The 18,287-nt window shown below is 41.7% G+C and overlaps 1 protein-coding gene across 4 annotated transcripts in view; it reads left to right on the top strand.

Moving 5' to 3' along the window:
* The window catches only part of cd2ap (CD2-associated protein), a 241,382-nt gene that overhangs the window by 99,361 nt on the left and 123,734 nt on the right, over positions 1-18,287 (top strand). For all 4 annotated transcript variants that reach the window (XM_078542068.1, XM_078542067.1, XM_078542070.1 and 1 more), the window contains exon 3: positions 17,689-17,836. In XM_078542068.1, coding sequence (XP_078398194.1) covers positions 17,689-17,836 — 148 coding nt within the window. The remainder of the gene's footprint in view (positions 1-17,688; positions 17,837-18,287) is intronic.

Genomic DNA, 18,287 nt, shown 5'->3' with positions numbered 1-18,287 from the left:
GAGCAGCCCACTTGATTGGCACCACATCCACAAACATTCACTCCCTTCACCACCGATGTACAGTAGCAGTGTGTACCATCTGCAAGATGCACTGCAGGAATTCACCAAGGTTCCTTAGACTGCACCTTTCAAACCCATGACCACTACCACCTAGAAAGACAAGGGCAGCAGATAGATGGGAACACCACCACCTGGACGTTCCCCTCCAAGCCACTCATCATCCTGACTTGGAAATATATTGCCCTTCCTTCACTGTTGCTGAGTCAAAATCCTGGAACTCCCTTCCTAACAGCACTGTGGGTGTACCTACGCCACATGGACTGCAATGGTTCAAAGAGGCAGCTCACTACCACTTTTCAAGGGCAACTAGGGGTGGGTGGGCAATAAATGCTGGCTCAGCCAGTGAAGCCCACATCCCTATAATGAATAAAAAAAAACCTGTATGAATCCCAGAGATTGTTGAGAGTTACTCTCTGTTTCTCAAGTGCATATTGAGATTTTGAAAATGTCAACCACTTGTTCCAATCATAGCAATGTTGTCAGTTGAAATATAGACACTGGTTCAGGAGTAGAATGGGTGGAGTGGTGGCGGGGTCAGGTGGGGCCCATTGTCTATTAATTAGAGCCAGAGCTTTCAGGAATGAAATTTAAAAAAAATATCTTTTTTCAAAAGTGGGGCAAAAGTTTTGGAATTGTATTCCACAGATGTTCATTGTTGGGAGATCAATTATAAACTTAATATCTGAGATTGATATTTTTGCTATCCCAAGATATTTAGGAATATGGGCCAAAGGCAATGGAGTTATGTCACTGATCAGCTACAACCTGAATGAATGGTGGAACAGGCTTCAGGGGCTGAATAGCCTACACGTCCTTGTTTTCTAGAATCTAGCCTAACACTCCAATGTGGGTATATGGGAAGTGCTACGAGGTTGGAGGTCTGGCCTTTGAGATGACTGATGCCTGTTATGATAATAGCTGATTGTCGTTGTGGACTCCAGTATTAGATACTATACGGTACTCTGTACTAAGTACGGGTCACCTAACCTGGGGGTTGAATTGAAGGTCAGATATCACATGTTGGAGCCTGCCTTGATAGAATTTGGACACTGCAGATTTGTGTTCATGTTAGGAAAATCTGTTATCAATAAAGTAATTGTACAATGTCGACGGCCTATGTGCATCATTAAAAAAAGAAACGAGAAACAAGACAATGCCCTGTCTTGCCTCTCAGATGGATGTAAAAGATCTCTTGGCATTATGTGTTAGATGGGTCTTCATATAACTGGTCTCGGTCTCAAGTTCTTCATGTGGTTAAATATGCTATGCTTTCCAACAGTGTATGAAAAAATATATTTCTCCTATCTTCATCCTTTTAATGGCAATTTTAAATTGGTATCTTCTGATCACCTATTTCCCAATCAGAGGATATTGTTTTCCCTATTCACACGAACTAAATCCTGAGGATTATTTAGCAAATGTTGTCCAATCGCAGGATCACATCTAATGTTGGATACTGTTTTAAGTTTTGCAAGCATGGGCTGGTTGGGTAAGGTCTGTACCTTGCCCATTGCAAACAGCGGCTGGGACATGCTGTTTGATACGATCCGCCAGTCTTTGGAACGTACGACCTACATACCTAGCATCACACTGGCACTGAAATTTATACATCATATTACTCCTTTGTGTGATAGGCAGAACGTCTTTCTGGCTTGACAGCAGCATTCTGTTAATGGTGAATACCACTCGTATTGCTACTGCGTAGTAGCAGCGTGAAACAGCTGTTGCTCAAATTTTTGAGATACTTTGCCATTCCTGGGTAATCTGAAGAAGACTGGGCACTTTTCAGGGCTGAAAGTGACAGCCTTGAGCCCGTTCCTGAGTTTCCGCAATATATCTGATCAGGCGTAGCCATTATATCCTGCAGGATGCCTTTGATGCATCCTATTTCAGCATCAATCTTGCATGGTGAACAAATGGCTTAGGCCCTATTTATAAGGTTGCCGATAAGCCTAATCTTATAGTGCGTGGAACTGTAAGAATCCCAACATGTGTATTGACCAGTGAAAGTAGTCTTGTGGTCGACCGTGGTAGAGAAGCCCTTGGCTGATGTCCTAACTAGTACGTCAAGGAAAGAGGGTTCATTTGATTACTCCATTTCAACGGTGAATTTGAGTGCAGGATGATTAAGACATGCAAGGAAATTATTACATGCTGCTGCAGATTTAAATATAGCAAACGTATCATCCACATATAATAAATATGCAAGTTGTAGGAGCTTGGGTGTCATTTCCATCAAAGGCACCTTTCTTTTTGAATCCAGCAATGATATTTGCCCTATATTACTTATGACTGGTTCTGCATAGCATGAATTAGCCAAATGATTGGGTGAATTGTTACAACCAGTTTTGAACAAGTTTTCCAGATAAACGGTGAAGGATTCCTTCACATTTGCGAAGACCATACAGGACTTGCATATGGAGAGCATGTGGACACAGCATTGCTAATTTGACATTTCTAGCTTATTCACCAATGTTCCCTTAAGGAAGCCATAGATATTTGCGCTGCAGTACCATATCATGGAGACCCACCACCATTGCGTGAATCAGTATTCATTGAGCTTATGAACTTGGCAACTAGCGCAATTGAGTTCAGCTTTATCAACACCATGTATGCCCAAGTAGATGGTGTTGCCATAGGATCCCTTCTTGGCCCAGCTCTCATTCAACGCAACTTGTTCAACACCTCTGGGATACCTTTATCCTACAACTGTATAACTGACTTGTCCTTTCACTCTTGATTGGCCGTAATGTGCATACAAAACTCCCTATTAGTTGCCTTGAAATTTGCTGACCTTTTTTCATATTCTTTTTTCCTTCATCTGCTGTTTTAGCCCCCCCACTTCACTTTTGTGTTCCTCTCAATTTTCTTCAGTACTGTTGGTGCTTGTTGTTGTGACTTCTATTAAGTTTCAGCTCAGACTCATTCTATTTGTCCGCTCAACTCTGCGCTTTGATGTTTAATGTACTCCTTTTTGTCTAAGAATATGTTTCCCCAGAATTCAATATTGTAGTTTAGGAGAACCATTTTTCTACACAGTTTCATCAACTTGCCATGGTGCTTGAATCAAAAATTACTCTCATAGCTCTTCATTAAGTAGACAGCGTAATCTCAGATTTCTTGGCTGCCTCACAGTTCACAGTCACAAGTGAAAAATTGAGCAGGAAATTGTTCAGGATATTTTCTGGTAGTGTGGCCATTTCGCAACTGTTTTCTTTTCCCTAGCACCTTTGCTCCTGCCCGAGGGCAGAGGCCTTTCCTTGAAACCAAAATGGCTGTGTTTTTCATCTCATCCCACAGATGCTTCAAAGAATGGAATTAGATACAGAAAAGTTGTGATTGCATGAACAGCTGACAACCCGTATTCCTAGAGGGTTCTCTTTATAATTTGGCAGGTGTGTCAAATATATCGTCAAAACCCAGATGTTCTGGTTAATGGCTTGGTTGGTGAACAATGTCAAATACAGGGAATTCTGCCAGGGCCTTCAGCCCATTACAGATATTTAATTTTTTAAGGCATTCTTGTGCATTGCTGTACCCAGCTAGGTGGCCTCACCTTGTGTCAGGCCTTGAATATTTTAGAATTTCCAGCAATCTATTTCTATTCAAGTTCAAGTTGACCCTGCTTTATGCTTTTGAGATCTATTCACATGGAGGATCATGCGTTCCTATGCAGGTTTATGCAAATTATTGGCAAATTTTTTTTCACTCGTACAGTCACTGGTTCGCAACTGGGATCTTAATATTGTGCAAGGTATCTATAGTTTGTACGTCTTCATACATGTGAAATTAACTTCTTAACTATCAATGGCATTTTGATTCTTATTGCTTAAATTTACTGAACTCTGAGCTTTCTGGCTTCTAGTATGTGTTTTCCTTTGGACTTGGCTAACTTTTAAAGCCAGGCAGTTGTCCCTTCGTTTCATCTTTAGCTACAGAAACCAGAACTCATACATTGTAATTATTCTTTTCTTAAGTAATTTAGGAAGTCTTGATAATTCAGATACTGTGGTATAAAAACTCCAAAGAAATTAATCAGCTGTGAATAACCAGTGTATTGCAATGTATACCTGGCAATATAGAAGTCAAGGTTTGGTTTATTGCGACGGTTATTTGCTGCTTCCTTGACATAATTTCATCAAGTGCCATTTCATAGCATGTGCAGGGAGGATCCTCGTGCATTTACCAAATATCAGTGTTTCGGTGATTGTACTTCCTTTGGCAGGTTGGCAGTAACTTCCATTACAGATGATATACATCCATTGTTGGCATTATTTCACCGCCACCCCTCAAGAATGAAACGGAAAACATTGAAAACCATCTTGACAAGACGTAAAATCATTCTTGAGATTATATATACCCTTCAAGCTACTTTCCTTAATGTTTAAAATTTTGACTGAATAATATTTTGATAATTCTGGGCTGTTAGGTTATTCAGACAAACTTTATACAATTTGAGCCAAATTGAATTTAAATATATTTTTGCATGTTTTACACATGCACACATTTTAATATGGTTGTCTCTCTCTGTCTCTTTGTCCCCCCTCACTAAAACTGGTACCATTTATTGCTATAGCAAAGTTTTGGATCAAAGTTTTTGTGGCTAAGTGATTCTGTCATCAGAATAATAGCCCCATGCTGGCATGTGGACATATATTTCCCACACTCTGAACAACATAAGTGTTATTAGCGGGATAGCTTCAATCCATCTTTAGAGCCATTCTGGACCTGCCTGACCTTCAAGAACCTCTCTACAGCTTGAAAATCAGTCTGAGCCTGATTTCCCAGGGTGTGGCTTTAAGACTTATTTGAATTCATATTTCTCTGTGCTTATTTCCTTTCACTCAGCAAACCCTCACCCTGTCTGAATACTGTGGACCAGTTACATGTGCACTTCAGTACTGTTGCTAGGAGCGTCTTAGCATGAAGGAAAGTTTGACTTGAGAGAGTTGCCTGATGAGGAAGAAGTTTTTTCAAAAGTCAAATCAAAAATTTTTCCAGGCTAGTATTTTCATAGATGAAAGAGGAAATATTTGCAACAAAATGTGCTGTCTCTGGATTTTCCTTCCATGTATTGACCTTGCCTTGGAATAACAGGGATTTAACTAGAATATAGGGGTTGAATTTTGCATTTGTAATGATGGGTAAACTGTCCGGGTTCGCCATCATTACTCCTCTGAAAGTGACAGCAACTTCTGGTGCCTGCATCTGCACAGTTATTTGCATAAATCTAGAAGTTGCTGTGAGTGGTTTTACACTTCTGCATGGTGTGCACTGTTGAAGTCCCTCAAAGGGTAATTAATTAGAAATCTCAGAGCTGACAAGAGCTTGCCCTTTTATACTATTAGTTTCGCTGTAAAAATCCTTGGGAAAAGTTGTATTTTTTGAAAGAGATATGACTGGGTTTTTAAAAACACACTAAGTTCACAATTACTGATGAAACACCTTTCTGGACCTGAAAGCTAATTTTATATCTATGGAATGTCAAGTTCCACCATTATAATTGGAAAAAAATCCATACATTTAAAATTTATTTCAATACTTGTTTGACATTTTAGCTTGTTCCTTAATCCCAATCATTTATTCTGCTCTCTCTCAAATTTAATGATAAATGTAAGATAATCAGTGCATTTTAACTTTCTGCTGCTGCCAACAAGGATGCTTCAATGTGATTGGCTGTTTACCCTGCTTGATAGCATCACTGCTGGATGTCTGGAACTCTCTGTGACTTGGCGCCAGATTGAAACTCGTATTGAGAAAGGGGAAATCCACACCACAGATATTGCTCGATCTTTGCGGGCTTCTTTCTTCGAGATCAGTTGAAAGCACGGTCACTTTGCCGCTGACAGCGATTTCTGGGCCAAGGTTTTATTTTAAGGCTTTTGCTGCTAACACCGTGCATGTGCAGTTATATGCTGATGGTAGGCCCAGGTTAACACCTGCCACCTTTATAGAGGGACAATGTGCAGCAGGGTGCATGCACAGCTGCCATTTTTATAGGGGGCAATGTGTGACATAAACCCAGCTTATTTATTTGCAAGAAATAATGTACCATGCATCAAAATAGTGGCTGTCAGCACTTTTCAAAATCATACTTGGTTCTGCAATGTCGTTCATTCACTCTATTTTTCCAATACTCCCTCTCTGTTTATCACTCTCTCCATCTCGCATTGTGTCTCAAGCCTCTTGGCAAATTTCTGTTTCTGCACATGTCTCTCTCTGTCTCTCTTTGTGTGTGGCTTATTCATTATGTTAGCATCACACCAGCATTCTCTCTTTCTCTCATCAACCGCTCTCTACTTCTGCATCTGTCTGTCCTCTCTCAGTTTCTCTCTCCCTGCCTGCCCCTGTTACACTCTGTGCACTCTCTCGCCCTTGCTCAGTTATGTCTTTCTTTCTGGATCTCTGTGCTTTGTGCCTCTCTCCCTCTGTGTTCACAGTGCTTATAAATTGTGAGATGACATAAATCATTCAAGCGAATTGGAGTATTAGTGCAGTATATTGGGTTGCTGACCCCTGAAGGAGCAGCGCATAGGTTTGAGACTTCGCCCAAAGAGCCAGCCCCCAGCACCATCTGGTTGCCGGGCCCTAATTCTGCAGCGGAAGGTCAGATCCACTTGCTTCGAAGGGCAGATGGAAGGTCTCTGAGCTGCAGATGCCAGTATTGGTGCCCTGCAGCAAGCTCTCTGCCCGGCTATGGGACAGCACAGACCTGAATGCTGCTTTTCAGGCAATAACTCCGTGGCGCAACTAGAGTGACCAGGTGGAGCTGCCAGGGGACATAGCAGAGGGCAAGATTAGTCGATTGGTGTCAGGACCAGCATTCTGCGCTGCCAGGCACCAGGCAGTGCTGACGGTTGCAAACCACAGAGTTCAGCCTATTTAAAACCCATGGAAATGAATTCTTGAGCTCTGCACATACATGGACCAGTGCACATGCACACATAGGTATTGGTGGCCCTATTGTGTTGGCTGGAGACACTTTTTTTTTTAAAAAAGCTTCTTGCTCTACTGAATAAGTCATTGGTTTGCATCTTGACTTTTCTGCTGGTGATGAGGTGGCACAGGTTCTGTCATGTATTTGCAGTCTAGTTACACAGCCAAATTTCCTCCATGCAAATTACTTGGCTTTACTTGAAACTCGATATGCATTGTAAGTTCAGATGCAAAGAAAAGGTTGCATTTTCATAACTCTTCATTATTAAGTGGAGGTCATGGATCAGGAAACTGACTAAATATATACAGGAAGTCTGAAACAGTTGGAAGACATTCTTTGATGCTGGCAGAATCATGAAGGCTGTGTCAAAGACTTACAGTTTGAGTTTTGCAGCAAGTACTTTGTGCAAGTACATGTAGTTGGCGCTTTCTGAAATGTGTAAAGAATTTCATCTGCAGGCCAACACTTCTGGGCTGAAAATGCTGTACAGCAGTTAATTACTGGAAAATTCTTTTAAAGATGTCATGAATTCAGTTTTGCATTATTTATATAGTTATTATAACTAAGAATCAAGAATGAGACATAATATGCTCCGGTTGGCTTACTTCTAACAGAGAAGCACATTCCAAGAAGAGTACCAAGTGTTTGATTTACCCACTTATTATGTAATTTTTTTCAAAGTTAGTTAGATTTTCTCTTTGTGAGAGATGTGCCATGTTAGCATCTCTCGGCCAGCCTGGAAGCTGATCCAGATCTGCCAAATCTTGGGAGAAGGTGCAACAAACCAATATTAATACGTTTTGAGAAAATATGTATAATGGGATCTTTATTGAAAACTTTCAGTTATGGGGAAGGATTTATAGAATATATCTTTTCCACTTTTTCACTAATTGAGTTGTTATAGCGTCTGAAAATGTAATAGAGGCAAATTCACTAGTAACTTTCAAAAAGGCAATGGATCTCCAACAAAATGAAACATTTTCAAGGCTATATGGAAAGAGCAGGGGAGTGGAAATAATTGGTAGCTCTTTTCAGAAAGCCAACATAGGTGTGAATTGCTTCCTTCTGTTTTCTGTGAATGTTGTTTTACTAATGTGGAAGTAAAACCAGAAAATGTTGGAAATACTGAAACGGTCACACAGCTTTAGAGAGAGAAACAGAGTTAAAGTTTCAGGTTGATAGCATAGAACAGGAAAAAGTTAAGAGATGTAACAGATTTTAAGCAGATACAGAGATGGGACAGTGGAGAGGAAGAACAATGAAGGTCTGTGCTAGTGTGGAAGACAGGAGGGATTAAATGCAAAAAAGGATAATGGTGCAAAGCGAAAAAAGATGCTAATGGGATAAGTAAAGAGCAAACGATGGGTCTAGAGGAGCTGTAAATGGGAATAACAAAATCATTACCAATAGCTGTTGTCTGACAAAATGGGGCTCGAGGTTATGATATGAAATTGTTGAGCTCCATGTTGACTCCAGGCAGTTAGAAAAGGCCATTTAGAAGATGAGGTGCTGCTTCTCGAACTTGTTTAATTCCATTGGAACGCTGTAGGAGGCCGAACACAGAACAGAATAGGACGAAGAATTAAAGCGACAGGTGACTGGAAGTTCAGAGTCATGCTTGAGGGCTGAAGTGGAGGTGTTCTGTAACGTGATCACACACTTTGCGTTGTTCTCTCCAGTTTAGAGGATTCTGCATCGTGAGCAGCAGTTCTCTCTCATCCCTTTCCACAGTTGCAGCTGCACTTTCACTTCAACCCAATTATCTTCTGTTGTGGGGTTATTTCTTGTGAAAGTGCAATTGGATATGTTTAAAGTTTGTAAATGATGTCAATTTGGCTTAAATTTAAAACACAGTTAAAGATTTGAACCTTTTTTTTAATAGTGCCATATAAAGCGTTTCAAGTTTTACATTATCTGAAAAGCAAATATCACAGATTCAAATCAGTCACATCCTTGGAGATGGGGGGAGTGTGGGTGGGGTTCTAAATATTTTCAGTAGTTATTTTGGTTCCTTATCCACTCTGTTATGTACCTCATTAAAAATTAGATGTATAGCCCAGAAGAAGCTTAAAAAATGAACATAATTCAGATATCTCACTCTCATCTCTTCCCACAGCTGCATTCTAGCTGTAACCCAGCTTTTACCCTTTATGAAAGCTGTTGTTCAGGGTGTGGGGTAAGATAAAAAATATCCATGTGCCAAGGGATTTTCATGGAGAATTTTTTTTTTCATTCACAGTTCTTTAAAATGTATCAAAGTTGAATATTTATCAATTTGTGAAAATGGCATATGTTACTTCCACCATCTAACATACGGGGCCCGAAATTCCTCAGAATGGCAATCAGAGTCAGATTGCCACTCCTCTCCTACTTTATTACCCAAAGGTTTTTTGGATCCTGACTCAGGTCAGGTGAGCTCCAGGCAGTACAGCGCGTCCCCGGGACCTAGCTGTGAGACGCAAGGAGGCTACGGCCTGTTTTATAACGCATTAGCAGCCCTCGATGGGCCAGGGCGAAGGTAAGTGGGTAGGATTTTGGTTGGGGTGGTGGGGGCATCAGGTCCACCCTCAGGGGAGAAGTGGGGGCAGGTTTGTTGGGTCAGGCCTGGGGGCTGGTGTTATTGGATCGGACCTCTGGGGCGGGGGAGTTGGATAAGAGTCTGGCCTGGTGTGGGGTGGTGGAGGGAGGTGAGAGCCGGGCCTGGCGGGAATCGGTGGGGTAGGAAGAGAGGCAAGAGTCTCTGTGGGGGCGGGAGTCCTGTGGGGGTTGGTGGAGGGGGACCCCTGGAGGTCCAGGGGGTGGGGGAGTCCTGTAGGAGGAGTAGTTGGGCGTGCTGGTTGTCCCCTGGAGTTCAGGGGTGTGGGTCTGTGCAATAATTGCCCAGAAGTTACAAGTGGTTTTAATTCTTTTAACTTCTTCTGGATAACTATTGATGTAACACAGTCAGACCGTCTGAAGTTTGTGATTTAAATTGCATTTTCAGATAGATCCCAGTGCAGGGCAATTGTCCAGGGGAAGTTTGCACTTCCAGGCAATTGATGTGCAAACTTTACCTGGGAAATTCCAGGGGGAATTCCCAAGTGCATTTTTGAGGTTACCGCCTCGCCGCCTTCAATATAGTGCGCTGGAGCTTAGAAGTTACAGCCCATTTTATGTTGCTTGCTTTACCAGCACAGAAGATAGTCGAGCATAATTAAAAGTTTTTAAAGAATTGATGACTCATGAACATCTGTTGAACCAAACTGTTTTGGTTTTGTCACATTTTTCCTAACATTTCTATCCGTACATTTTATTCACCATCCTTAAGCTCAACTCTTCTCTGCGGAAGATGTGTGTAAAAAGTTTGTGCGTGAATTGTAGGCTCCGAGCAATCCCTGCTGTAATAGTCAGTTCTTCCAGAAAATCTTTATCTTTATTCCATTCATACTTCAACATGTCTGATGACTTTGATTTGGAAAATCTGGAAAAGGAAATAGAATTTTGCATTTTAAGGACCTGGCGATACCATCTAGATGGGCTGTGTAATGTTGGATACAAAGTAAAAGTTCCTCTTTTCTACCCTAACAATGTGGTTTAACACCCACCCGCCCACCCTTGAGTTCAAAATTCCATACTGAATCAGTGACGCTGTTTGTTTTTGTGGTTTCAGAGGTTCTAAACTGAATGCCAGGTTTGAGACAATTCATGGGTGTGGGCATGTGCTTACTGGTACTGGCTTGAGTATATCCTTAAGTTTTCCATTGGAATGCACCTTCATTGCATTCGTAAGTTATTCTTGCTGAAAAACTCCTCAAATTAAATTGTTAATAAATGTGAGTATTCAAACAACTAAAAATAATCTCATTCTGTGTGTCTGAAGATACTCATTTTTAATGAGGGTAATATTTCCCCTCTCTCATTGTCTTCAGTTGTGTCTCTGGGAATAAGTCTCTACCAAGTGACCAGGTGGTGTTAAAGGATAGGCTGATATTTCATCTAACAGTAGAAAATTTGCAAGGAAATTATTGTTCTGCAGTAACATTTAATAGAATGCATGACGCTTAAATGGATCCAAATTATAAATTTGTTTCATGACTTAGGCATGTCATTGTAGGGAGTAAAGCCCTCAAACAGATTTGTAAAAGAAAGTTGATCATTCACGAAGGCACTGAGTACAGTTTCACAAATGTTGGGAAGCTCATTGTTACTTTGCCCAATTGACTAATTCTCTATGCTGAGCCTCAACTCTTGAGTGTCACCAGCTACTCTGCAATCGGGGTGGCAATCAGTGTTCCCTGCAAGTTGAGCACGTCTGTGGCAATCCTTGCTTTGCGCACAGACCAAACAGACTGCGCCCAAGAAACTGGAGTTGAGACCACACTCACATCAGCCATAACCTCATCGAATGGCAGAGCAGGCTCGAAGGACCGAATGGTCATGATCCTATCGAATGGCTCCTAAGACCTACGTACCTATAGCCAGAATTTTATGTCCCACAGGTGGGCGCGCATCTGACCAGTCCGGCCGCGAAATAGTGCGAGATGACATCGGGCAAGCGTCCTGACATTATCCGCACTTGTGCGATATCTCGCTCGGTGGGTGCGCATGGCAGTCAGACGCGCACCCACCAACAATTAAGCGAGCAATTAAGCCCATTAAGGAGGCAATTGAAAGCGATTTTTCGTAGCCCATACACTTTTAAGGCTGGTGGATGGGCCAGGCGGCTTTTACATTTTTGCTGAAACCTCGATCCAGGGTGGGATGAAACCTCCATGGGGAAATAAAATAGAGATATCTGGGGACTTTTTTTTATAAAGTATGCTTTCAGGTGCTTGATTGTGCTGCATGGACATACTTTACAGCATTTTTGTTGTTTTGTTTTACCTGTGGAGGTCTGCAGCGGCCTGAGGCAGCTTTTTTAAAAATTCATTCACGGGATGTGGGCTTCACTGGCTGGGCCAGAATTTATTGCCCCATCCCTAGTTGCCCTTGAGAAGGTGAGCTGCCTTCTTGAACCGCTGCAGTCCATGTGATGTAGGTACCACCCCCCACAGTGCTGTTAGGAAGGGAGTTCCAGGATTTTGACCCAGCTACAGTGAAGGAACGGCGATATATTTCCAAGTCAGGATGGTGAGTGACTTGGAGGGGACCTTCCAGGTGGTGATATTCCCATCTATCTGCTGCTCTTGTCCTTCTAGGTGGTAGTGGTTGTGGGTTTGAAAGGTGCTGTCTAAGAACCCTTGGTGAATTCCTGCAGTGCATCTTGTAGATGATACACACTGCTGCTACTGTGGCAGAGGGAGTGAATATTTGTGGATGTGGTGCCAATCAAGCGGGCTGCTTTGCCCTGGACGGTGTCCAGCTTCTTCAGTGTTGTGGGAGCTGCACCCATCCAGGTGAGTGGGAAGTATTCCATCACACTCCTGACTTGTGCCTTGAAGATGGTGGACAGGCTTTGGGAAGTCAGGAGCTGATTGCTCGCAGTATGATTCCTAGCCTCTGACCTGCTCTTGTAGCCACAGTATTTATATGGCTAGCCCAGTTCAGTTTCTGGTCAATGGTAACCCCCAGAATGTTGATAGTGGGGGATTCAGTGATGGTAATGCCATTGAACATCAAGGGGCGATGGTTGGATTTTCTCTTGTTGGAGTTGGTCATTGCCTGACACTTGTGTGGTGCGAATGTTACTTGCCAGTTGTCAGCCGAAGCCTGGATATTGTCGAGGTCTTGCTGCATTCAGACATGGACTGCTTCAATATCTGAGGAGCCGTGAATGGTGCTGAACATTGTGCAATCATCAGCAAATATCCCCACTTCTGACCTTCTGATGGAAGGAAGGCCATTGATGAAGCAGCTGAAGATGGTTGGGCCTAGGATGCTATCCTGAGGAACCCCTGCAGTGATGTCCTGGAGCTGAGATGACTGACCTTCAACAACCATAACCATCTTCCTTTGTGCTAGGCGTGACTCCAACCAGCGGAGAGTTTTCCCCCTGATTCCCGTTGACTCCAGTTTTGCTAGGGCTCCTTCATGCCACACTCGGTCAAATGCTGCCTTAATGTCAAGGGCAGTCACTTTCACCTCACCTCGGTTGTTCAGCTCTTTTGTCCATGTTTGAACCAAGGCTGTAATGAGGTCTGGAACTGAGTGGCCCTGGCAGAACCCAAACTGGGTGTCAGTGAGCACTTTGCTGAGCAAGTGCTGCTTAAAGGCATTGTTGACCCCTTCCATTACTTTAGAACCATAGAACCATAGAACACTACAGCACAGAAAACAGGCCATTCGGCCCATCTAGTCTGTGCCGAAATATTATTCCGGTAGTCCCATAGACCTGCACCTAGACCATAACCCTCCAGACCTCTCCCATCCATGTATCTATCTAATTTATTCTTAAAACTTAAGAATGAGCCCGCATTTACCACGTCAGATGGTAGCTCGTTCCTCTCACTCTCACCACTCTCTGAGTGAAGAAGTTCCCCCTAATGTTCCCCCTAAACCTTTCCCCTTTCTCCCTAAAGCCATGTCCTCTCGTGTTTATTTCTCCTAATCTAAGTGGAAAGAGCCTACTCGCATTTACTCTGTCTATACCCCTTTACTGATGATCGAGAGTAAACTGAAGGGGTGGTAATGGGCCAGGTTTGATTTGTCCTGCTTTTTGTGTACAGAACATAACCTGGGCAATTTTCCACATAGCTGGGTAGATGCCAATGTTGTAGCTGTACTGGAACAGCCTGGCTAGGGGCGCGGCAAGTTCTGGAACACAAGCCTTCAGTACTATTGCCGGAATATTGTCAGGGCCCATAACCTTTGAAGTATCCAGTGCCTTCAGCCATTTCTTGATATCACGCGGAGTGAATTGAATTGGCTGAAGACTGGCACCTGTGATGCTGGGGACATCCGGAGGAGGCTGAGATGGATCATCCACTGGGCACGTCTGGCTGAAGATTGTTGCGAATGCTTCAGCCCTATCTTTTGCACTGGTGTGCTGGGCTCCTCCATCATTGAGGATGGGGATGGAGCCTTCTCCAGTGAATTGTTTAATTGTTCACCACCATTCATGACTGGATGTGGCAAGACTGCAGAGCTTAGACCCGATCCATTGTTTGTGGGATCACTTAGCTTCTGTCTATCACTTGCTGCTTATGCTGTTTGGCACACAAGTAGCCTGTGTTATAGCTTCAGCAGGTTGACACCTCATTTTTAGGTCTGGCTGGTGCTGCCCAATGAGAGAGGATGTTCTACTGGATCTAGCAATGAAAATAAGCAAAAGCAGATCAGAGAAATAAACGTGAGGGATTATCGAGGCAGTTGTAACTGTCATAAAATATAGTTTTAAGATAATTGAGAAGGACCTGAACCTGAAAAAGTCCAGAGTGACAAATTGGAGGAAAGCTCCAAGGGGTTGAGGATAGAACTTGGAAAATAAAATGGACAAGAATATTTGCAAACCGTGATGTAAAGCAGCAATGGAAAACATTTAAAATGGTATTCGAGAGAGTCCAAGAAAAATATTTTTCACTAAAAAAAAAAGTACAAACTAAACACCATGGGGCACCATTGATGCATAAAGACATGAGGGTAAGGAAAGAGGCAAGCACAAAGTAAATGGACAAGAGTGCAAGATGAGGGAGAATATTAATAAATTGACAGGAGAGCAAGATGAGGGAGAATATTAATGAATTGAGAGAGAAGCTAAATTGGGAAGGCAAAGAAGCAGTATGAAATTAAATTATCAAGGAACATAAAACAAAACAATGAAAAAGCTCTGTAGGCAGATGAATTTTAAAAGAAGGAAAATGGGCAGGGTGTAAGGTGAATAAATGATGGCCATGATAAAATCACTGGCAGTAATAGTGAGTGGTAGAAATATTAAATTACTTGAGATTAGAAATGACGTAACTGCTTAAAATTAAAAGGAAAAATATTAAATAAAGAAACAAACTCAGGATAAAACCCCTGGTCTGGCTGTATTTCATCTGTGCATTTTAAAATAATCTATGGGAGAGGTAAGAAGGGCACCATGATGCATATTGAACAATTCATTACAGAACCTACAGTAATGCCAGAAGACTGGTGCATTGCTAGAAGGGTGATAAACATGTCTAGGGAGCCATCGACCAGTCAGATTAATATCGTTGGTAGGAAAAATAATGAATTGCCTACAAAGGAGAAAATAAAAAAACATCCAGAAACAAGAATATCATAATGAATAGTTAACATGGAATTCCAAAGAATAAAGTTTTGCTTGACCAAGCTCATTGAATTCTTTGAGGCAGCAACTGAGAGTAGTTAAGGGTAAAGTTGTAGATGTAATTTATCTAAATTTTCAAAAGGCCTTTGATGTGGTGCCACCTGATAGACCGATGAATAAGGTCCGAGCATGCAAAGCCAGGGAACAAGTAGCAGAATGAATAGCCAGCTGGCTGCAAGACAGAGAGTAGGAGTAAAGGGTAACTGTTCGGTGTGGCAGAAATGGAAAGTGGGGCCTCGCAAAGATTAGTGCTGGGACCATGTTTGTTCACAATTTTTATATGAATGATTCAGATTTTCCTGCCAAAAACACAACTTCTGAATTTGCAGATGTCACTAAATTGGGAGGGATAGTCAACACTAGGGACTGCATTTAATTATAAGAAAATATGAACAAATTTGCAAAATGGGCATGTAATTGGCAAACAAATTTCAACGTAACTAAGTGTGAGATATTATGTTTTGGTAATAAAAATTAGGGGATCACATTACATGGAAAATAAGAATCTAAATGGTAAAGGAGCAAAAGGATCTGTAAGTACAAATATGCAAATCATTAAAAGGCCATTTTTAAAAAAACAAACGCGAAGATTTATTTCTGGAGAGGGAGAATGATACTAAACTTCCATCAAACCTTGTTTAGACCACACTTGGAGTACTGTGTACAGTCCTGGTCACTATTGTAAAAAGGGTTTACATAGATGATATCAGGAATGCAGAGTTATACCTATTGGGATAGGATGGACAGGCTGTGTCTCTTTTCTCTTGAAAGGAGAAGGCAGAGGGTGACGTAATAGAGGCCTTTAAAATTATGTTAAGAGTAGGCACACTGTGTTCTCACTTGTGGGGAAAGGAAAGCTAAATATAAGATAGTAATTAAGAAATCAAATGGAGGACATAGAAGTAACATCTTTACTAGGAGAGTGTTGGGAATATTGAACTGGCTACCACAGGAAGTGGTTGAGGCAAGTAGTGTAAGATGTATATAAGGGAAGGCTACGTAAACGTGGGAGAGAAGAGAATGGAGAGTTATGCAGATATTGGATGAGGACCCATGGGAGAAGGTTTCACACCAGCTTAACCAGAGCATAACACCGATATGGACTAGTTAGACCAAAAATCCCGTGTGGGTGTGTGCATATTCCATGTAATTATATTTTGTGTGTATATATTCTATAATATATAAATGTATTTGTATAAAAACACATATGTATAAAAACATATATAAGTGTAAAAAATCATATGTGCCTTTAATTTAGAAAACAGCCAAGCTGTGTCACAAAGCAGAATCAGCCAAAACTTAATATTGAGCTAAAGAAAGCTGCTAGCAGATGTGACTAAAATCTTGGTTCAAGAGGTTTTACAGTGGCTCTTAATGTAGAGAGAGAAGCAAAGGCCGAGAGGAATTCCAGCATATAGGGCCCTGATAGCTGAAAGAGCATCCACCCATGTGGAATGAAGTGAGTTGGGAAATGCACAGGAGGACAGAATTGGAGGAACGCTGATTTCTTGGTGGGTTGTTGGGCTAAGAAGCTTGCTGAGCTAAGAAAGGCAAGGCCATGTAGAAATTTGAACACAAGGGTGAGGGTTTTAAATTTGTGATGTAGTGGGGCTGGGAATTACTGTAGGTTGGTGAATGGATCTGGTGTGGCAGAGTTTTGGATGAGCAGAAGTTTATGGAGGCAGTGGATGGCAGGCTGGCAGGAGATCATTGGAATAATCGAGCCTGGAGGTGACAGACATCGATGAGGATTTTAGCAGCAGATGTATATCAACTGTAGGGGTTTATGTGGCTTGCCACTACATACAATTCTCAATTTTTGCATGCAGAAAATGACGCTCAAGGGATCTTCTTGAAAAGCAGTGTACTGGGATTGTAATTTTGCATTTTGAATCTGTTTATTGAGACAGTACATGTGACAGCATAAAAACAAAAAACTACTGCGGATGCTGGAATTCCAAAACAAAAACAGAATTACCTTGAAAAACTCAGCAGGTTTGGCAGCATTGGCAGAGAAGAAAAGAGTTGACGTTTCGAGTCCTCATGAGTCATGAGGACTCGAAACGTCAACTCTTTTCTTCTCCGCCGATGCTGCCAGACCTGCTGAGTTTTTCCAGGTAATTCTGTTTTTGTCATGTGACAGCATGCTGACTGGCAGAACTGATCTTTTGCTTTTGAGTGCTTACAGGTGAAAGACATACATTACCTGCATTTCTTAACACTTTTGCATGTCAGCTTTTTTAAACCAGTGCATAACCCCTCAGTGCTCCCTTCCGCATAGGGAATAGAAGAACACCTAGTTGAATGTTTTTAGTTGTTGAGAAAATGCTGCAATGCGGTAGCATCTTTAAATTTCTTGTGGCACTTCTTGTAGCCACGTTGCAAAACCCTGTATACAGATTACTGCTTTATGTCTTAAAATTCATTGATAAATAAGCAACATTGTTCCCCTTTTTCACAGGAAATAAAAAAAGATGGAGAAACAAAAGAAGAAAGCTCAGTGATGAAACGAGAAAAATCTGGAAATGTTGCCAATCTGGTACAGCGCATGAGTCATTTTGGATTCCCAGTTGTTGGGTTTCCACCTCAACCCAAGTCTCTCCGAAGAAGTAAGTACAGCATCTCTAATTCTGCTTGTAAGTTAAAGCAGTAGAACGGTTTTTAAAAAAAAACAGTATTATACAGGGACTGCTCTAATAGTGGGCACAAAAGCACAGTAACCAATGAAATAAAAGCAAAATACTGTGGATGCTGGAAATCTGAAATGAAAACAAAATGCTGCAAATACTCAGCAGCCCTAGTGAGAGAAACGGTTGATGCTTCAAGTCCAATATGACTCCTCTTCAGTTCTGACCTGTTTGATCTGAATATCTATTTGATCTGGTTTTGCACCTTTTGTATGGCTTTCATAGCTGTGTCTACAGAATATGGACAACCTAACAAATAGTTTAAATTTGCTTAATGTTTTATGCACATTAATACTCATCAAATTATGATGCCGCTCTTTCAACCTCCTCCAATCCCTTCCCATTCAAGCTCACCTTCAACTAGAGAATGCAA

Source organism: Cetorhinus maximus, chromosome 5 (genome assembly GCF_964194155.1).
Source record: "Cetorhinus maximus chromosome 5, sCetMax3.hap1.1, whole genome shotgun sequence".
Taxonomy (NCBI): domain Eukaryota; kingdom Metazoa; phylum Chordata; class Chondrichthyes; order Lamniformes; family Cetorhinidae; genus Cetorhinus; species Cetorhinus maximus.
This window is presented reverse-complemented; position numbering and strand designations above follow the sequence as displayed.